At 44.7% G+C, this 22860-nt stretch overlaps 1 protein-coding gene across 6 annotated transcripts in view; it reads right to left on the reverse strand.

Annotated features, from left to right (window-relative positions):
• Positions 1-19802: 19802 nt before the first annotated feature.
• GRAP2 (GRB2 related adaptor protein 2) overlaps positions 19803-22860 on the reverse strand; it is a 114061-nt gene continuing 111003 nt past the window's right edge. For all 6 annotated transcript variants that reach the window (XM_030041505.2, XM_030041507.2, XM_030041508.2 and 3 more), the window contains one exon: positions 19803-21044. In XM_030041505.2, coding sequence (XP_029897365.1) covers positions 20865-21044 — 180 coding nt within the window. In that variant the 3' untranslated portion in view covers positions 19803-20864. The remainder of the gene's footprint in view (positions 21045-22860) is intronic.

Here is a 22860-nt window from a genome sequence, read left to right on the forward strand (position 1 = left end):
GCTCTCCGAAGCCACTCACGGAGCGGCAGTAGCCCCTCGGTGACCCCCGAAAAGCGGGAGGTGGGTTCCCTGCTTACAGGTGGGAAGATGAGAGGGCGATTTGCCCGAGGCCGCGCAGCAGGCTGGTGTCAGAGCTGGGAATAAAACAGCCCTGCTCCCAGCCTCTGGCTGGGAACGTGAATAAATACCCCCGGCTCGACACTCGCATCCCAGCTGAGAGACTAGGGGCTGTAATGTTAAATTACGATTTTTTGCGTGGTATGCGATAGTTGCTAGGGGCCCTAATCAAGATTCAGGCCCCACTGCGGTTTGCAGTGCGTAGGTACACAAAGGAGAACAGGCCGCGCTTCCCCCCCGCAGCCCAGGGACGGAGCTGGCAGGGATGAGCAAAGAAACGGGGGTAAAGGCAAGGCAGTGGTGAAATACAAACATTCAGAGGCATTTGCAGTGCTTTACATATGTGATTAGCCCTAAGTGCTCTCATGCACAAAAAACTGTAGGAACAGAGCTGCTCTTTGTCTCCTCTCTATAAGCAATTGCCTCCGCTCAGTGTGAGTTAGCTTAAAAATCCAAGGATGAGGTGGGGCACCGGAGCTCATCCTGTGCTGTTCCTCTCCTTTAGGTAGAAGGGAGTATTTTAGTATTCCAGACTTTCATCAGTAGCTTTTCCTAGCATGAAATTCACTTAAAATTTGAAATTACACTTTGCAGAGGTCTACTCCTCTGCCTACCAAGTCCTCTTTAAAAATTAATTTCAATATAGGTTCTTTTTAGCCTGATTTCCAATGGAAATGAGGCTTACGTGGTCATGGTGTCTGCATCTGTCTGCCTGTCTGTCCATCTCGCTAATAACTTTTGAACCCACTGGCTGATTTTGAAAAAATTTGGCAGAAGCATAATTACATCCCTACAGATTTTGTGAAAATAAATGGCCTGATAGCAAGAAGAGACCCTATCACAGTCCCCAACAGGAAAAGTTACAACATGGGTTCATGCCTTATTAATTTCAGATATTCCATAAAAGTGAAAACACTAATAAGTGCCTGATCTGTATGAAAAGCTTCAGATGAAGTTTATGCCATCTTAGACACCCTAGTCAATCAACCACAACACACAAATACACAGGAGATACAGCTTTGTTAGTTCCAGTGCTCACTAAACTACTTGGTGTGGTTTTTTTTTTTTTTTTTTTTTTCTGTACCAGAGGCTGCCATCAGCTCTGCTATTTCATGTGTGGCTAAATAAAATCTCTTTAATCCTAGGTGCTCTATTCATTCGTAGCTGCACAATGTAATCCTTTGTGTTCAGCTAAGGCTCCCACATGAAAGCAATAGTAGGTTCACAAATATATGTTTAGTTTTATATTTAAAAGCAAGCGACCATTTCCCACATCCAAGTAAAAGCAGCAGAGATTTTTCAGTTTGTTGTGATGAAATGTTTAGCCCACATCTCTCACTCTAAAAGACAAAGTGTTGTCTGTGTGTTGATACGATAAATAGGGGCAAGGAGCTGTGCAAAAGCTGAGAGACCCTTTCCCAATGCATGAATGTGTCCCGTCCCCCCCTCCCTGTTCTCGCAGCAATACACTCCAACCAAGCATATTTCCTATATGGAGTTTTTATAAGGTCTGATGATTCAGTCCCCTTTGATATACTCTGACCCTCTGGCTGGCAGCCTCACCGCAAACACTGGTAGAAAGGGCTGTGCAAACAAACTGCCCTCTCTGTCACAGAGGTAACCCAACCCTTTGGGACTGGAGAAGAAGAAACGTGGCAGGCAGGGTGGGGGGAAATACCTGTACCTGTCCCTGTCCCTTTGGGATCAAGGAATGAATCCCGGTTTCCGCTCTAGAAGAGGGTCATTATTGTTTCAGCTCAGGTTTTCCTCTCTGCTCTTAGCACTGGCTCAGGAGAAAGAAGAAAGGAGAAGCCTGCTTTTGAATTGGGCCGAGGCAGCTGCAAATCCACGCAGAACTACACTATCAGTCCTTTGATTTATTTTGATCCTGGGGATTACTCGCTGGAGGGGCTGCGTGTGTGTAGGCAGGGTTGGGTCTCTTTGCTTTTTGTCTTTGGGTGTTGTTCCAGCCAAGTCCTGGTTAAGGTCTTGCTTACTTTTCTGGTCTGGTTCCAAAACGTTTTCCAAAGGATGTAAACTAACCTATCAGGAAATATTACCTCTTATTGTAACCCTCCCCCAACCCCATTAGAGTGTTTTAAATCTTCTGCCTTCAAAAACCTCCCACGTATATTCTGGTTACTTGGGCCTAATTGCTTCACTTTCCTTTGCGAGGCAGTGCAGGTTGTGCATTAGATAAAGATATGACACCTTATACTTAGCATTAATTGCAACTGTGCTTGTCCTGAGCATATGTCTCTTGCCAGTCCTTCCTGTGTAATTTCAGTCCCTAAATAGCCCACCTCATGATATATTCTTTGATAAATTTCCTAGCAGTTTTTCTTGCAACATAAACAACTGCTACAAGCTCTTGTTAGAAACCTTTAGGAATAACATTCTGATGCCTTCCCCCTAACCTACATCTTACTTCTCTCAAGAGCAGTCAGCATCTACATGCAAAATAGGAGTAAAAACAGGGACAGATATATTAAAAAGAAAGTATCATTTTTTTTATAAAGTGGTTGAGAGTTGTATAGAAGAAGCCTTTTTTTGAGGGCCGGTATCCTCCAAAACAAAACAACATGATTTACCAAAATGTCTCTGATAACCATACTACCTTTGGGGTTTTTGTTTTGGTTTGTTTTTCTTTCCTCCATAAAAAGCAGCAACTGGTTAAAAATTACTTTTGCAAAGAAAACAGGATGGCTTAAGGGATGGAGGATACAAGAGTGTTTTTCACTTCTCAGTGTCCCAGCTGCAGATTAGCCTGAGGTGATGGGGCTTTGCCGTCTTGAAATGGAAGGGTAAATAAATAGGTGCCTGTGCCATGGTTGTTATTAAACACTATAACTCCTTCCCTGTGCTGGCTGGCACCACAGCAAGACTCGCAAAGGCTTGGTGGAGATTGCATCTTCTTGACTGTCTTCTCTGCAGCCGGCATCCAGGAGTTTGTGGGAAGACTACTACGTGCGCAGCAAGCCGCTCTTTGCTTGTCCCGAGTCTGAAATTTCATTTGCAAAGGCTGCCAACCCAGTGCAGGAATGGGTGTATTAGTCACGTCCAAGTATTAGCAGAGCTAAAAAGCCTGAAACAAGGTGATTTCAGGGTGGAGAGGAAGAAGTGTTTGCCTTCACCATTCTCCCTGCAGCGACCCAAAGAGCTGCAGGCAGGTGTGTCACTTCTGCAGCAGCAGTGACAGACTGCAATCCAAAGGATGAAGAAATGCTTTCAGATGCTTCCTTTCTGTCATATTACACTGCCTCAGGGAGAAAACCTAGCTGCTGAATTGGAGAATTGCCGCAACTGAGTTAAGTGCTTCTAGCCTCCCACTCAGTTTTTCAGCTGTTGTTTCTATGTGAGAGTAAATAGGTAAGAGAGTGCTCTGAAGGGAGCAGAAAGGAACAACTGCGTTCACGGGCTCATTTCTTGCAGCAAGGTATTTGCTGACTGAGCATGCACAGAAAGGCCTTTAGCTGTTTTTCCTGGCTGCTGCCATTCACGGGGCAACAGTTTGAGGCAGTTTGCTGTAAGAAATAGTGCTGACCCAGGTCTCTTGCTTAATCTTTCAATTCCCATATAGGCAAGGACACAAAACTGGTTGCAATTCAGAATTCAGCTGAGCTACCCTGTGGGGCCTTGGCCAAGTTGTCTGCTGTGCCTCAGTTCCCTATCTGTAAATGAGGAAAATACTACTCTACTTCACAGGACTGCTACAGGGAAGAGCTGAAGAAATAAAAACCCAAACCAACATCACCTATGTTTACTTTGGTTTCTCCTGCAAGGCAGAGAGAGAAAAAAAAAAAAAAAAGACAGCTGTAAAGTCCCTTTGCACATGAGCCAAACCCTGAATGGAAGCTCTTGCTAAAGAAAACAGTGAGGAATAAGCAATGCAGTCTCTGAATAGGATGCTTAATTGCAGCTATAATTATGTAGCTCTTAAATCACAGTGTGCTTTATAGACAAAGGAACACCAGGAACGGGGGTGCTGATAAGTTAAGGCAGCAACAAGTCTACAGCACGGTGTACTTACCTGTGTACTGGCCACCCGTCAGTGCACATTGCTACTGACTCTTTGGAGCAGAAAATGCTCGGGTGAGAGTTGACGGGAAGAGGAGCGGAGCACAGAGGGAAGGCTGGGGTGGGTGTCCCAGGCAGAGGCTGGAGGGGTGAGGAGCAGACTGGCAGGAAGCAATTAATGGGATAATCTTGATATGGTGGAGCAGGCCACCAGCCAGTGCAGCAAGATGAGGTGGGAGATGGAGTTACGTGCTGATGATAAGGATGAGATTTCCCAATGCTATGTGTTGGACAAAAGGGAGTCAGTGGAGGGGATGCGAGAGAGACATGATGTGTCCGAGAGTGAACAAATTCACTTGAAAAGCTGCATAATCAGTGGAGGAAAGGAGAGCTGTGGGAAGCAGAGATGAGGCTCTGATATCCACAAAGTTTTTGGAAGAAGGCTAAAAAAAGCCATGGCAAAATAGGAAGCCCTGTTTTTTATAAGGAGGGGGAAAGAATAGAACCGTGAGGCTTGAATATAGGGAGGAGAACTTAGAAGCTGGCCCTAAAACTACAAAAATGGACAGGTAGGAAGCAGTTCGGCCCCCACAGTAAATGCAAAACTGTGTGAAAGGAGCAGCATAGGAAAGAAAAAGGGAACCCTCTGAGGGGAGATGCAGAAGGCTGAAGTGTAGGCTTAGACCTGGAGATGGAACAAGTTGATTTGTAATTCATGAACATAGAGAAAGATACAGCTAGATTTTAAGATGTGCTAGAAGTGTGTTTAGAAAAATGCCTTTTACTGATCAGCATACATTGGCCTCTGATGTGTATTTACCTTAAAAATATCCAGAGACGCAATGTAAAGGAGAAGTCATCTGCTCATGACCTTATCAGAAGCCCCGTAGCTCCAGAGGATCCCTACCTTTCACTCACTGCTGTTTCTGTCCAGCAGTGCCACAGTGAAGGCAGATCGAGTGGGTGAAAGTCACTCCCGTGAGTCAGAGAAAACAAATAAAAGGAGCCGACCAGACCTCCCTCCTGAAAGGCTGTTTCCAGAGAGATGTGTTGTAGGTGTGAAAGCAAAACTTTACAGGAAGTTATGCTTGAAATCTGCTGTTTCTTTTTTTTGCCTTATAAATCCAGAACTAAGGCCATAAAAAAAGTACCAGGCAACACTCCATGCCTCCGTTCTGGCTGCTCTTTCTGTGAACAAATCACCCTTCGGCTTGATCGAGACACTGCACAGCACCATTTATCCCAGGCTGTAATGTTGCTCCAAGTAGGGGTGCACTCTGGCCACTCCAAAGCCACACAAGGAGAAACTAGCACAGTGCCTATGTTGTGACACAGGAGACACTCCTACCTTGGACTTCAGTAGGGAAGAGCTTCTAAGCCAGCCAGCCTGAGCCATGGTGATGGTCTTGGTCCTGAGACAGTGTCACAGGGACAGTGACCCAGGCTGTCCCTCCCTGGGTCTACGGACACCTGAATTCAGGCTTAGAATATCGTATTTTCAGATCAGCATTGGCAGAAAGATTTGGTTTTGAATTCTTCCAAAAGCAAAACCCAAATGCATAATGCACTTATGTTCCTCCAGTGCCTGTTTTTAGATCCATTTCTTTTGCAACTCAATTAATCAAGATTTCGCTGCTCATTTTAAAATAAGTGGCATTTCTCTTAGGAAGGTTTATAGCTTTCAGTCTTAGAGGTTTAAAAATAATCAAATGGATTCTGAGCTAATCCAGATTCATAAACCATTCTCATCTGTTAATATCTGGAAACTTTGATCGTCATATTTAAGACATTCTTTTCTCCAGAGTGGTATTTTTCAGACAGATTGTCCCCCACTACTCTTTATTTTGAGGCTGCGGTACGTTACCATGCTGCACCCTCATGCAAAACACATAGGAGGAAAGGAAGGGGCGGAGGAGCGGCAGCAGAAATAAGCCACAGCACTGAGCTTATCCATGTTCCTTTTTTCCCTCTTCTCCTGATGATGGAGAATCCGTAGATCTCTCCTTGTGTTTAGCTTATCCTCCTCACCCGCTCTTTTCTATTTGCCCTGCCATCCTTTTGTGGGATCTTTTAAAACTCTTCCCTTGTGAGTGACCATGGGCATTCTTTCTTTTACTCTTCCAGCAAGGCTGGCTCAGTAACATGTTTCTGCTTGTCAGATCCCCCCACCTTCTTCCCCACCCTCCTGTATTTATTTTCTTCTGTTGGAGAAGCAGCTGCATCCCCTGGGAAGAGTGCAGCCTGTGGCGGATCCCCATCCCTACACAGCATCTCTGCTCTGACAAGCAGGTTGAGAGAGTCCAGTCTTCATGGCTCTACTTCCACTTCGCTGAGGCTGCCAATTAGTAGAGGAAGCAATGATTAGATTTTTTTTTTTCCCCCTCATGCTGACAATTGACCTAACCCACAGTAAGGCAGGAAATGCAATTAGACAGCGGATGATCTTGGGAAGGACTGCAACTAATGGCTTAGCATTTTGCATTTCTCACAAACATTTAATTTGTCCTTCTACTAGTCCTGCAAGTTGTGTATAGGATGTAGTGGGGTCATTTCATCCTCTCCTGCAAGGTAATTGCCTTGTGATCCTCTTTCAACACTGCAGAGCAATGTGAATAGCAAATTACAGCTCAAATATCACTCATGCCAATACTTGGGGGTAACTCTGTGACAAGCAATGTGAGGGATGTACTGGTGGCCTTGGTCACCAGGTAGCACGGCAGCCTTCCAGCTAGGCTTCAGCTGAAGGGCATTAGCTGCAGCAAGGCTCTTTTGAGCTTGGGGCCAAATCCACCATGGCAAGGCAACATCACAGCCTCTGTCCATCACCTCCAGGAAGCTCTGGCTGGCACTCAACTTTGCAGAATGAGAGGCAGTCATGATACCCACAGGAGAACAAGCAGCAACATACGTGAGTCCCAGCATGGCCGACTGGGTAGGCCTGACATTAGGATGAGAAATGGATAGGCTCCTGCTCTGTGTGTCCAGGACATGCAGCTATATACTGCTGGGGGACTACACAGCAATGCTGGCTAATTAATTCATTCGGCTGGAAGAGGGCGAGTTTGGACTGGGTTGTTTGTCTGCAGCACTAGGTAACCTACTTTTATGAACACTGCCCTGGCAAATTAGTTAGATCAGGGTGATTCCCTGCCTTCATCTACGCAGTGGCCTGCCAGTCCCTTTTGTTCTGAGCAAATCTGCATTTGGAAGGTAAACACAAGGTACGCCCATGGTGACCTTTAGAACTAGAAGCCTTTACAGTTTGCATAATACTGCAGATATATATGCCACGATAATAAATAAGCTAGAGTAATTATGGAATAAATCCTTGCCCCAAAGAGATACCCAGATGTGAATGGTGGAGCACGCTGCCAAACGTAAAGTACGGCTCAACCAGAGAGGAGCGTGCTGCAAACACCCAGGGTTTTTGCAAGAGGAGGGAAGAAAGCCTAGCCAACATGAGCAGGCTCCAAGGGCAAGCTGAAAGAAGTCAGAAAGCCAGAGGGGATGAGAAAGAAAGCAAAGGAGATGTTTAACCACTGTGTGAAGGTGAGGGCCCAAAGACAGGGATTATAAGGGATGATGAGAAATGTTATGCTGGCAAAAAGATAGGCATGGAAAAGGAAGAGGAGCTTTGAGTCTGACATCCGTGGCTCTGCCATTGTCCTGCTATGCTACCTTTGGCAAATCACTTCACCTTCCTCTAACTTCCCTTCTCATCTTTGTACGTCTTGGCACTCTGACTTGCAAATTCTTTGGCGTAAGACTATCATTTCTGCAGGCATATGAAGGGCCCACTGCAACCAGGCTTTGAACTCAGCCGGTGCATCTCTATCATGAAGCACAGCAAAATCTGATGGAAGATGAAAAGCTGTTGCATAGACTTGGACACAGACAGGCAAGGCTCATCTGTTAGCAGGACCGACAGCCTGTGCTGTGGGGATGAAGGAGAATGGGATGCTGGAGAGGAAAGGGCAACACTGGCCACTGAGAACACAGATTGCTCCTGGCAGTGGGATAAAAGAAAGAGCAATGAAGAGAAAGAAGTGTTAAAATCATGATATGTGGGTGGAGGTGGGGAAGAGACAAGCAATGGTTCAGTAGAAAAGGCAGGTGCTATTTTAGTCAGACTGGGTTAAATTCAGCTCTGATGTAACTCCATTTACGTCAGTTGTAGTCAGTTGAATTACACAAAGGATTAATTTAGGTCAATGAGTTGAGGTGAGAGTGAGTCAGCCCAAAATAAGTTTTGGGGTGCAAGGAAGAGATGTGAAACAAGGACCAGGTGAAGAACTGCGGCCATCCTGGATTTGGAGAGATGTTGAAGAAGGGAGGTTGAGAGGGAGAGGCGGTGAACAAGAGGGAGCAAAGGCAAACAGGCCACAGGACCCTGCAGGGATGTTTGCCAATGATTTTCATTCCAACCCAGGACAATTTGCAAAGAAGGGCAGTCTGCTCCCTGACCTCTGCAGTGTAGTGGTTATTTACCCCTTAGTCCTTCTCACAGTCAATCTCCCCTTGCCACTCCTCTGGGCAGCTCGCATACCAACATACCATACCCACTGAGAGATCATAAAAATTAAGCTTTGGGTTTATTTTTTGTGTTTAATACCAAAACCTTCCAGGTTTAACCCAAAATACACTTTGGATCAGGGTTTCAGAGGGCAACAGCTGCATTTAGCAGGGAGAATGGGTCTGATTCTCTCCTGGTACAGTTTCACTGGAGTTGATGGAAATGAATTTGTTCCATTAATTCTCCAGAGACAGCATGAAAGCCAAATGAAACCAGACAGGGCCATTCTCAGGCTGACGAATGCATCCGCACCTTAACTCTCACCAGCCTGCCCATGGAACACATGGAAAAAGTGTCTGAAATACTTAACACCATCTTTAATGTTTGCAAAGAAGTGCCTCTCAGCAACATATAGAAAATAAAAGAATGGTGCCACTACACTTAATGAAACAAAACCAAAAAATAATTAAGCACATCTCTTGCTTCCTTCCCATTCCACTCTCTTTTTCTTTCCCTGCACATGCTTTCCATCAATTGTTTCTGATGCCTCTTTTAAATTGATGTTCACTTTCTCATAATTCCATGTACGGAGATAATGTAACACCATGAATCCCTGCGGTTTCTTTTCTCTCCCCATCCTCATTTCTCCTAGCTTTTATTTTCCCATTCAGTTTTTATTCTTAGAAATAATGATCTTCAATTGTATTTTATTTTCATTTCCTTCCTCTATAGCTTGGCCCTGTTTTCATTCCTCTGTTCTCTTGCCCCTTGTTCAGCATCAGCTTTAGTTGAGAGAAGAAGAAAGTCAGTAGGCTAAAAGGTTAAAGATTAACTTTAACCATCTCTTTGACACCTATCCCAAACTCAGCTCCCCCAGTTTCCCACCTTCCACAAATACTTGGTACTACACAAGAAATAAACACCCACAAAGCACTCTCATCTCATATTCAATCACCATAATAAATACAAACTGTCTTCTGTAACATTCAATCATTATATTTGGTCTTAATATCATGCTTTTCATCTGCAAACACCCACACAAGCATTGGTTAATTTGTCCTTACAACAGCCCTGCAAGGTAGGTAATTATGTGTTATTATCTCCATTTTACACATAAGGAAACTCCAGGAGAAATTATGAAACTCCTAACAAGCACACATACCCACAAATCTAAACAGGTACTAACTGTATCTTCTACAAATGCACACATGCACATAGTAGTCTACATACGTTTTAGTGTACACTGAAAATAAGGGACCAGCAAGCTCGCTGTAGGACAGGAAAGAGGTGTTTGACACATTACATCCAGCAATAAGGAAACTTCTCAGAACATGAGACTTCCATGGACAGCCGAGGAGAGGTGCAGGAAGCAAACAGCGAACTCTCTGCAGCATGCTCTGTATTTTCTGGGCAGCATTTCATGACCTCCCTTTCCTTCAGATAAGCAAATGTGCAAGGTGAACTCCTTGCCCCCATGTACTTTTTCTGAAGCACCACTGAGGTTTGATTTCATGTTTGCAGTTTCACTGCTGGTGGCCGCCCTCGCTCTATCAACACTTGTTTCTGACAAGAAGTTGGGAAAACCCAGTCATGCACAACCCCCAAGTGAGCTCCTGACCTGTTTGAATGCTAATTACCTCTTAGCGCTCTATCCGACTCGTTCTACTGCCTATCAAGACGTCAGGATGGGAAGATAATAGACCTTCTGGACCACAGGCAGCCACACACACTGAACCATAGAAATATGGAAGACACGTTAGTGGGAAAGCCAGAGAATGAAAATGAAGACACGAGTAATTAACTTTGATCCAGGATGTCAGCAGCCTGTGCCAGAGTATCCTGCGTGCAGCAACTCCGCTCCACGGCGGGGACAGGATGCTCTGTTCCCATCCCCGCCGTACTCCCCCGCACCAGTCCTTGCACAGCAGAGGCTCCAGGGTCTTTGCAGGGTCTGGCGGGGTCCGTTTTGGAGGGTCAGATCCTCAAGTGTAGTTATACATTGAATTCCCACTTATGCAAGGGAGCTCCACTGCAACTAATGGACATTAGACGCCATTAATATAAAGAAATTCGATGTGAAAATAAAGACCTCTGTAAGGATTTGGGCCTTTGTGACTTCCCATTTCATTATCCTCCATTCAGCGTGATGCTGAGGCTCTCATGGATTTTGGAGTCATGGTTCAATGAAAACTATCCTCTTCCTCCTTTGTTGGTCCTCCTGTCTTATTTTCTAAACCTGTCACACCCTCTTTCAGCAGAGATATGTCCAGGCAAATGATTTCCATATTGTCTTCCTTTCACCCCTTGTGTTTTGGGTGGGAATGGGGACAAAGCTATAGGACAGAGTTTGCCAAGATGAGTATTCATTGCTTATTCCATAAAAACTGACACAAGGCCCCGTGTCTTCTCTGTATCACTAAAAATGTTGTTATGTCTGTATCATTGCTAGAGTTTTTCCTATTCCAGATTTTATTAAAATCCTTTACTGTTTTTAGCTTTTCAAGCCAGGGTTGTGTTCTTGATGTGTTTTGTTTTCTGTGTCAGTTTTCTACATTTCATAATTTCTGCTTTAGAACAATTGCGGTCCCTTTTTTTTCCCCCTAGTTGGCATGTTACTTTTTTCATTTCTAATTGCTGTCAGCTCTGCCACTGAGCCAGCACAGGCTGCTGCTTCCTGAAACGCAGACATTGATGCCAAGGCTGAAACTTCACAGAGTTCTGCTAAACCTGCTGACTCTGGATTCCTGCATCACAGGGGTCCTCTCAGCTTCGTCCCTTATTAATTGCAGTCAATCATTCATACCACAGGAGCAACCCAAACTTCCAGACTAGTTCATGACCTGTGTGTCTATGTGCTGTGCAGACAGGGAGGGAAGGCCCGCCCTGTCTTACAAACTACAAGTTGACAAGGTGAGGCAAAAGGATCGTTCCAGGTAAAAATTGCGGTCCTACAGAGATGAGTGGTCTTTGCTTTAAGGACTCTTCTTTCCTCCATGCTCTTTACCTGGGGGGTAAAGGATCAGACCACCAGCAGAGCACCTGTGCTGGCAAGGCACATGTCTGGAGGGGTCCAGGTCCCCCCTGCCCCATTCACTGGACGTGGGGAAACCACACTGCTTCATTGGGAGCAAAGCCGTGAGAGGGGAAGGCAGGAGCGCTGACAGTGAAGTTATTACTTGCATAGTGGCGCTGCTATAGGTCCTGTAGCACAAACAAGTCTTAAAAGGGATTTCAGGTCAGGGAGGGAAATACTTTACTCGTATAACATGCGCTGAGATGTTCAGATGAGTCAAAAATGCCTGCTGCTTTGGCCATCACAGTGATCTGTCCTGCCTCATTGCCTCCTTGTGCTACTCCTGTCTACTTGCCTGTACCCACCTCTTATCACTAGCTGGAAGCTGCAAGAGCTCTGGGGCATGGCCATAGTGCCAGCTCTACAGGGCCTTGGACTTGGTATGGATTTAGCATTCCCAAGCACTTATGGCAACTTGGGAATAGTAAGAATAAATACTGAAATAATACTAGGAAAACTTAAAAAAAAAAAAAACCCAAACAAAAACCCCCAAAACCACAAAAAAAAGAGAGTGCGCTAATGTCCATGATAGGTGTAATGAAATGGAAAGCAAGTCTACAAATCTACACACTCTTGAGAGAGAAGGTGATGGGGATGGTGAACTTTAGGAACACTGTAGAATGAATTCCAGGATCATAATGAAGCATTTGAGCTGGGGATGCAGGAAGAAGGAATTAGAAGCTACGATGATGAAGACAAGAGCTTCCAGCTAATGTGGGAGTGCAAAGGGAGACAGTGGCGGGATGCAAATAGGAGGTTGATGTGATTGCAGTGCTGAGCCAGCCAAGCCTTGTTTATACTAGCAGTACACATCCTATTAGAAAGAGTTTTGCACCCACGCTCTAAGTAACAGGATGCTCAACATAAATTTGAATTTTGCATGAACAGAAGACAGCTGCATTAAAGATGGGTTAGTCAGTCTTGGTTAATGCTCTCTGAACACAACACGTGTCTTGTATATGCTAGGCTTCAGCCTCCTTGGGCACTGTATTCCTCAAAATGTTAGCTCTTCTTTATGCGGGACAGTAATTTATGTACAACACAGTCGTTCTTCACTGACTCCCCTGTGAGGTCTGTTATTCTACACCAGACAGGCCTCCACCGAACACAGTGTCCCCCACTTCCCGCTGTGCGGACTGCGTGCATCCATGCAGGATGCTTGGCTTGACCACTTACTGTGAAACAGTCACGCCACTGTCACCAGCTTGAGTTATTTACTGAGCTGACCTAGCTCTAAGTTAACCAGCTGTTTTTCCTAAATGACACATTTTCCCTGTACAGACATGGTTGGAAAAAAACCCTTTTGCAGCAGCTTTTTCAATAAGCTGGAGGCTGCAGAAATAAGGAAGGTAGAAACAATAAAGCATAATATGAAGGGTATGTTGAGAAGAGCTTTGGAGCTGTGGTCAGCTTTGTCTGAGTCATGAGAAAAGAAAACCATGAGGCTTTGACCATATTAGACTGTCTTACACAGGTAAATATAAAGATTCTTTAAATAGATGAAAGATGATAATTATAATTTCAAAGAGGACTAAATCACTACCCACACCCTTTGGCTCCCTACATGAAGATCTTATCAAATTGAAGTATGATCTCTTTCTGGAATAACGAGGCAGAACCTCAGTTGGTAAAAGTCAGAATAGCTCCATGGACTTAAAACGTACAACAGCGACTTACTCGGACAACGCTCAGTCCCACTTGCCTGCTCAGATGTCTTCTTAGGTGCCCCCCTCCTCCCAGAGTCACACTCAAGCCTGCATGTGCCACAGCTGCACACTCAAGCTAAAACAGGCTGCTGTTCAGAGACAGCTTCCTCTAGACCCGGGGAAGCCAACATTTCAGAAAAATAGGCTTCACATTTAAATGTTTATTGTAAGGACAATAAACATACCAGTCTTTTGTTAGTAATGGTATCTCCCTTCATAGTGGTTGGCCTTCCATGCACTGACAGAGCCAAATGCTTCAGAAGACTGAAGGGACAGTCGTGACTATGTTCTCCAGCTTCCCATAACCAAGGCCGGAGTATTTTACCCAGTAAACCTTGTATCCAGCCCTCTTGCCAGCCTTCAGCTAGAGACTCTGTGGTAGAGACCACAGCAATGTTGCTATGCTGTTCAAGTGGTTATGAACCTTCTCTTTTAAATATGCATATTTTATTTTTAGTCAGTCGAAAGTCAGTGCAAACCACCCATTTGTGTGTCTTGAAGCCTTACCTCTTATTTTTTGAGTCCTAAATTCAAGATGTTTATGACTGGTGTTCCAGAGTGCATTCTGCTGTGTAAGTGCTTGTGAAATGTCTCTGCTCTTCAAGTCATGCACATTTTAAATGAGAATATGCAGCTATCATTTTGGTCAGCTGATGCTGAAGATTTAAACTTGTAAGCACTGGTGTGCTCTCCAACCTGATAAACACGACTGATAGCTGCACCACACCCAGAAAAAGAAGCATCAGCAACAAGTGGCACTAATTTAGCTATTTCAAAGGGCAGCAAGGTGCCTCTTGCTATTGGTTTTTTTCTCCTGAAAACTGTTGTGCATGGTCCATTCTCCCCAGAGGTAATGTTGATAATAGCTTGAATGACTGAAGAGCTTTACGATTGTGATCGTGTTAGGAATTAGTTTTTTTCCTGCTTTAATTTACAGTCCCCCAAATAAAAAACTCTTACAGCTTTGCTGCTTAAATGAAAAGATTTTTTTTGTGCGCTTCCATGGAGGAGATGTAGGATGCAGTGTTTGTAGCAGATCTGAGTTCTCTCCCCCTTTCCTGCCCCCACTCCGATCTCTCAAACAAGCTTTAAGGAAAGTATTCCCTACTCATGTAAAGGCATTATGGCAACCTCAAAGCCAAGTAAGTTTTCATTTTGCTGAGTCTGAAGCCTAGGATGAGGTGATCTAATAGCTCCTGCTGCCAGGGCTGGGAGGTTCTGTTTTACCCTTTCCCCTCCTGGCTGTCCATTCCCACCGCTCACCCTGCGCTGGCTCTGGGCCTCCTTACGCTGCCCTTGGTGAGCTGACTCAACTCATTAACTTGGCAAAAAACAAGTGGATCATTTTCTGCAGGGTGGCAGTGAGCTGTTAGATTGACTCACCTGCTCTGATGAAATCACAGCCATTGTTATTAGCAGACCATCTTCATCCGATAACAGGCAAATAGCTGCCATCACAATGGCAAGCTCAGATATATAGATATGCAACTATAGAGAGCTGATTCTCTGCTGCCACATATCCCTCTTATTCACACCTCTGCCAAGTGAGTGTAAAAAGCTGCTAGTTCAGAATGAGCTGTTGGTGGTACACATGTATTCAGCTATGATGAAAATGAATCTAGAAGGGGCAGAGCAAAGGGCAGTTCCCCAATCCCTTGGTGCTGGTAGCAAACTTGCAGTTGATTTTTTTTTTCTCCATAAATTTTGATGAGACCAAAAAAAAACCAAACAAAAAGAGGTTGATGCAGTCTACTCCTAATTTAGCATTTTTCCACCAAACTTTTAGTGTGCTGCACCTGGAAGAAAACATTCACTTATGAGAAGGGTCAGTGCGGACTGGTTCCTGCTGTTTGTTATTATCTGTTGGCGCTGCAGTAGTGCCGTTCTTGGAACTTGACAAGGGAGAGGGACTGGCCAGTACCACAAGGAAGTTATGGTCTGAGTCAGACACACTCAGTACAGCTCGGACATAAAAAATACAATGCAAATGACCTCTAGATCAGTAGAGAAGGTACCTCTTTTTTTTTCTTCTTTTCTTTATCTGTGGCTGATACCACTGAATGGTTTCCCATTTAAGTGAACTTCAGTCATGATATCAGGACACTGTCACCATTTTGTAGCTTTAAGTGCACAGTAGTAGACTCATATCCTAAACTGCATTTTTCTTCCCACAGATTTGCTCTCATTTTTATTTGTGACAAACAAACTTGCCATGGCTATATCTTTCATAAATCCTGGTGGAAATGAGCCTGCCTGGACTAGCGGGGAGAAGCTGCAAGATATCTAGGGATCTTTTAATTTGTTTGTTTCTTCTTCCTCCCTTTGTTGCCTGAGCTAATTTTATTTCTGCATGTCTACAAGGATCCCTGCACGCCTGCCATTTGTGAAATTTTGCATTTTCATGTTAGCAGGCTGGACATCCGCCAAGCGGCTCTCACTTGCACAATGACAGGAGACAACGTGCTTTGAATTTTCCCTCTGCACAAAGGTCAGTGAACTTTTCCTACTCACTTGCCTGTTTCCCTGCTGTCCTGTAGCTCACAGATAAGTCCTTGGCTGTTTTCTACTGTCAGTTCTGCTTATGTAAGAAACTTCTTTCACGTTTGATGCAAATTAAGGCTCCTGAATTCTGTCACATGAAAGCTGCCTCTAAAAATTGGAGAAATTGGCAATGCTCTGCCCTCTTCCTCAGTGCTATTAAAGGCTTTATCATACACTCAGTTCATGGTTCCCCACTGAAATGTAAAGCTTTCAGCAGCAAGGAGTGGCTGGGTGTCAGAAACTCTTTAGTCAATGTGTATGTTTTAACCAGTAAATGTTACTGCCTGGATCATCTAGGGAACACTAATGGTTTCAACTGATCTCTATAGGGTTTCGTTTAAAAGCAGCTAAGCCAATTGCTTTCAACAAGTATTCAAAACAAGTCTGCAGAGGACTTTTCTATCAGCACAGAGGCAAAAGCTGGGCGATGGGCTTTCTAGTACATCCAGGGACAGCGAGGTGATGGGCTGCAGCTGCAGGGAGGTGTGGGTAGGCTTCTTGGGCACATTGGGCAGGGATGGGCAGCATCAGAAGGAACAGCATTGCCAAATACTTCTCACACCAAGCCTGGCGTAACCCAGGCCCCCTGCCAGAGAGCTGCACAAGCAGAACAAGAGGCTGAGCACAGTCCTAGCCCAGATGGCTGCATCTCTGTCCCAGCAGACATCCTTGTTGTCCCTATGATGTGACATTGATATAATTAAAGACCTGCTGCTTCCCACTCAGGCTAGAGCTCACCCTTCACCTCACTGCTGGACTACAGCTGCTGGGGCATTGCTCCTGCAGTGCAAAATGTCCCAGCTGATACCACATCGCTGTTCAAGGCTGATTTCTCCTGACCACACGGTCCTGGCTGCTGGATCTTTTGCTTCTGCCATCCTTGGTTGCTTTCCACAAGGGCTGAAGGCAAAATGGCCTTCCAAGAGCCTGCAGCATCAGGATCCCATTGGGGAGGAAGGATGAGAGGTATTGCTGAATAGAAAAGATGATGAAGAGGTGCCTGTCGTGAAAAGCTCCAAATTTCCTGCACAGCCCACTGAAATTAAGAACTACTTTCAATTTAAAAAAACAGCAGCAGCAACCCAGGAACTTGTTGTATCCCTGGTACAGGGGGGACTGGCCTAGAAGCCTGACCAGGTGCTGACTTTGTGGCAGCACTGCGGATTGTCTCCCTGGTGCTCTTAACACTGTTAGCAGTCGGATGGGAACGAGCCATGTTCCCGTTGTTTCTGCAGCACACTCCAGCGAGTGCAGCTGTTACAGTAAGTGCGTACACCAAGACAGACATCTCTATTTTGTGGCACAGAAACCCACCTGGACAGATTTCACATGAAAGATTTCCATTTACTGTTTTTCGCTCAGCCTTATTAATCACAGAGACATTTCTAAACAAAATATGGATCTGCAGCAGAGTGTAGGCGAAAAGTTCAGACAGGAGAAATCACAGCTCAGCTGTAGTCATCAGACTTATTTTTCCATGTGCAAGTCCAGCTTCCTCTGTTTCATTTGTTATAATAATGTTTGCCTTCCCACATACTTTTCCTACTTTTATCTCTGTTTACAATCTCATTTCTCATGAACTGTCTTTCTTGCTTAAGAAAAATACCAAACAAAATACTTCCATGTGTTCCTCTTTATTCCTTCCCATTCTGGTTTCACAGTGGGCTCTCTCAGGATGTGTTCTGGAGGGTTAGTTCTTTACGAAACATTGACAAATGTCAGGTAAACTCAGTGCACTACACTGTCATCTTAAGGCTCCTGTCCTACGTTGCTAACACATGCCTCTTGCATGGGCAATAGAATCTGAGGTTTTCACAGCACAGGTGTAACTGCAGCACCACAGTATTAGCAAAGATTGTGTTACAATTAAAACCTGTTGGAAGAAGGAGCAGGAAGGTTGGCAGGATATATGGGTGGAGGAGAGGAGCGTCTCTCTCTTTTTCATTATTAAGTGACCTGATCTATGGGAGATACCATTTCATGGGCAGACTACAGCAGAAAATGGCACAGGGCACGGAAAACGCCTCCATCCTGTGGCTACAGCACCTTCTACTGCAGCAAAACTCCCCTCTTTGCCCATACCTCTCCTTGTATGCAGAGACTCCATTGACTTGGGAAAGGCTGCGGTTCTTCTCTGTGCTGTTGTTTTGCTGGGAGGAAAACAACTTCTACTGTGGGAGGGTACAAAAATGCAGTCCGACGCCTGTGCCTCCCAGCTACTGGCATGTACGGTAAAGGCAGGTAGCACTGCCTCTACTCTGGGGAGCAGGCAAGGACAAAAGCAGAGGCAAGTGAGACTGGGTCTTGCAGACCAAAGTTTGGCCAGCTGCACAAGGCAGTGCAGAACATGGCACTAGTATAGTTATCACGGGCGCCATGATACCTTTGCCTCCTAGTAATTTTGGTGTCATTAGGTGCTGCTCGTAATGGGAAATCATGATTTTACTGTGGTTGTGGTATGTTGTCCATAATTAGCGTGCAGTCCTTTAATGCTAATTACCTTAAGTATTAATTCCTTAAACATCAATTAAAAAAATCACGTGAAAATTTACCTCTTCCTCTAACGAATCATGAGTTAACATGGGGGTACTTACCATGTACTACTTCGATCTGCTTAATTAGTTAATCTCTGTAAAGGGGTTTCAAATGTGTGAAGAGCTATCAAACTGCTAAGTACATTATCTTCAATTAATTTTGTGCAACTACATCTTCACTACCAAGAGGGTCTTTAGAGTGCTGAGGAAAGGAAAAGGAGACATTGCTTCTAATTTTAAAAGTAACTAATCAAAAAAAAGGAATTAATTGAAAGATGATTTGACATGGTGGGAATAAGGGTGCACATACCATTTCTTCTGTTTTAGCCAGACCTGAATATGAAAGATTCATCATTCATATCCCTCCTCTGCCTTTGCTGGTCTCTGGTTTCTTTGCTTCCATCTTCCCTCGTCTTAATTCTCTCTCTCACTGAATATTAACCCTCTCTCTTCCAAATTTGATATTACCTTAGCAAAAAAAAAAAAAAAAAATTTAAAAAAAGCAAATCACAACAAAATACTCCTCAAACTGTGGAGTCACTGAGGTTATACCCTCACACCAACCCAATAATAAGGTAGCTTGTTCCAAAAGAAGCCTTGTGGACTTCACATCAAAAGGAGATGCTAAAGACCCAGAGCAGAGCTGCTGCAAGAGAGCAGGGCCAAGTCCAGTCCAGGAAGTCATATGGTATCTCTCCATCTCCTGAACCACACTGGTAGCCAATAGAGATAAGCTCTTAATGTGTCTGTCAAAGTTTTCTATTCTATTTAGAGCTTATATGCCTTGTTAATTATTCTCATTTTACTTCAGCCATTAATAATCTGCTTTTGGTGGAGTTCTCTCAAAAATTTGACAATTGGTTCTTTCTGCTAACACTCTGTCTATCTGGCAGCTTTATTTAGGCCAGCTACATTGAATTGGACTCTACCAAGAACCTATTTCCTGGATTATTTTTCTCCCACTGGGACTAACAAAAGATAAGAACATTTTTCTTGCTGGGTCTGATTTGTTTTTAAAGTTTTTCACTTGCCTTTTCTTTCTTTCCCAAGAATGATAAATCATCACTTCCTTGCTGACTGCCAAGGTCCCACATGTTGTGAAAAATTCAGGCAGCTTGTTTAATATCAAGTTGCCTGAGCAGTGGTTACGCAGCAGTGTCTCCTTCACAGGGTTTGGATCATTTTTAATGTGCATTTGCAGTATATTTGTATCACATCTGGCCATTCACTCAGCAATGATTTGAAAAACTTATTCATTTACCTTATTTCATCCAAAAGAAACTGGAACAGAGAACAGACTATTTGATGGCCACAACTTTATTCTCTGCATACTGTAAAGTAACAGCTTAACCTGTTGGATGAGGCATTCCACCAGCAAGTCAGAGTTGTGTACACAGTGATCCTGAACACTTCACGTTCTCAGGGAAAGAACTTCTGCCACCAAACCAGAAAAACCTCTTCTCTCCAACCCCTCCCCAATTCAGTTTTACAAAAGGAACCAGTGAGAGATATTCATTGTTATCTGATCTAGTGGATATTAATTTAGCTGAAGGGCCTGACCTGCTCTAACCAGGATGCCTAACAGAAGTGCAGGTACCTCAGAGAGCAGCTTGAAAGTGGGACAAGTTGTCATTATGGGGCACGGAAAGAAGAGCAGGACTATCAGGAGAAGCAAAGAAAGTAGCTTCTAATCCTCCCATACCTTCACCACTGGTTTGTTTGTACAAAAGCTTGCAGGATCCTTTCCCTTCATCTGGTATATCCATACAGTCCATACCCACGAAAGTACTAGAGGGGTAAGCCAGAAACTGTTTAGAAAAGTCAAGGTTGCCTTGCACCTCAGCCTAAGGCCCCCTCACTTTCCTCCCCTACCTGAATGATAAATGTGATTACTAATGATCATTTAATACACGTGGGTGTTCCTCCTGCCTCTGAAAGAAGGGTGAAATGGAGCCTGGAGAGACTACAAGTGCTACCAGATCCAAAAGGAAGGGGTAGGGCTACCTGAATACTGAAGCCTGACTTGTCTGAGGTGCATTTCCACAGAACAAACCTAATTGCAGGAAGTTATCAATACTTAGCCAAAGAAGTGACAGGGCAGGGAGGATCCAGCAAGGTCTCAATGAGCAGTCCAGGATTTTTGCTCTCTCCCCTTCATGGATGTGAAAAATAGGGGAAAAAAATTCCTATCCTCTTCAAAGGGTTCCTTTTCATACCAACATTTCAAAAGATCAATTGCCAATAAATTAAGACAAAACCAAAACCACCGTATGTCCTGGGGGCAAGGGAAGATGCACTCCCTCTGTGTCCCTGTCATGTCAGAAGAACAGCTCCAATATGGCCCTCTGGGGCATACTGTGCCCTCACAGGGGCACCGGTGTGACGTAGTTGGCAGGGAAGAGACCCAGCTCCCCACGCAGACGTCCTTTCCACCACGATGGGTTGGAGCTGTCCAGGACCTCTAAGATGTCTCCACTGCGAAAGCCCAGCTCGTCATGCTCCACAGCATCGAAGTCGTACAAGGCACGGACCCATAGCGTTCGCTGGAAAAGAGATAGAGACAAGCAGGGAACAATGAGCCAGGACTCTTAGAGATCATCCTCCTGTCACCCCTCTTATGCCCCAGTCCATATGGTCAGTAAGAGAGGACAAGCAATGCTGAAATTGAGACCATCTTGCAATTAAACCAGGAAGTGGCCAAGATGCCAGGAAGGAGGGACCAATTTTCCAGGACACCCAAGGGAGGGTGCTTGGGTTCTCAGCAGTCTCAGTATATTCATGGGTATTCGCACCACAAGGTGAAAAGTCAGACTGAGAGCAGGTCCTTAGGAAATAGTGTTCACATGGCTCTGTCTCCTCCACCCTGTAAGATCAGCTGTGGTAGCCATGTTTGAAGCCAGTTACGGGACCACAGAGAAGGGCTCCTGCCTGAGTCCTGCTGGGCTGTACACTATAAGCTAATGGCTCTAGGGAGGTGAGCTGGTGCTGGTACGGCTATAGAAATGTGCCCTTGGCCAGCAGAGGACTATGAGGGATACATCAAGAGAGCCAGCACACAGGCAAGTCTAGTGAACATTGTAAAGAATGATACTTGCTCTTTCAGGCACTTCTGGGGCATAGGGGAGGGTCTTAAACCTTCTTTGGACTCTCCCCAAAGTCAGTCCCCTGAGATCAAAAGGATTTAGGAACTGTTTGGGCTTATCAGTTTATTTTGGGTTTGCACTTTAATGAGCACTATGGTCAGATTTTTTTCTTATGAGAACTTTGTCGTAAGAGACTTTGCAGTCAATCTCCCATTTTTACCAGAAATCAGATTTTAAAGGACATTGCATGGGCTTCTTTTCTGAGAAATTGTTGGCATGCACACCATGGGGCATGGACAGTTTGAGAGGTATATTTTGCTGGCGCAGGTGGAGAGATCTGTTTGAAGACAGACTAACTTTTGCTAAATATTCCATTCAGGGCCATGCTTAGACATGGGTCCTAGTTATTTGGCTGGACATATAGACCTTCCTATAATTGGATTTGTGGCTTCTAGATCACTGATGGGGTGTGGCATGCAAGGGCATGTTGTTATTCATTGCCACAGCTTCTGAAGTATAAAAGCCATTGTATTTTGAGCTGGATTATAATAAAGATTTGGGGCTTTTGCCAAAAGAAGACATGTCCCTGTTTCCCAGTTTCTTCCAAATTTCCTAATCCAATCTGTCCTCTTTCTCTCACACTTGAGAAAGGTCTGCTGTCCTTCCCTTCTGTGGATCTAGGTTCTCTGGTTGTTCTGGGCTAAGCTGTACATTTCCTCAAGGAAGAGGAGCGCACCTTAGGTCACACTCCTAGGAGATGATGGAGGAATACTTTGGATTTGGCAGTGGAATCACGGGCTGAGGCAGAGAAAGACACCATGCTCTATGCAGGCATTCACATAGTGGGAATTTGCAGAGCAGATTGTTACTTAAGATCAACTGCCAGGTATGGATCCAGGTAGGGGAGCAGCCTAAGATGTCTGCAGAGACATAGCTGGATCATGCCCACATCCACTGTGCTCAGAGGCTCTGACAGATAAAGGTGACAGGTAGGCAAGTCCCACTTCGATGGCATAGTAGGTCTGAGAGGATGTGCCAGGTGCAGACAAGTAGAACTGAGTGATGACAGGTCTTCTCAGAACTGAAGCAAAAAGTAGTGGAAGAGACAGTGTGACTACAAGTGCGTTGCAAGGCAGAAGGAGCACTGTAGCATGGCACAGTATCACGAGGCAACTTATCATGAGGACTTAAAAAAAGTACTGTACATCTAGCTACTGTGCTTAGGGAGGCCTGGCTGTGGTGGCAAAGATACTTGATAGTCCCTTGCATCAGTGGG

This window comes from Aquila chrysaetos, chromosome 17 (assembly GCF_900496995.4).
Source record: "Aquila chrysaetos chrysaetos chromosome 17, bAquChr1.4, whole genome shotgun sequence".
Lineage (NCBI taxonomy): Eukaryota > Metazoa > Chordata > Aves > Accipitriformes > Accipitridae > Aquila > Aquila chrysaetos.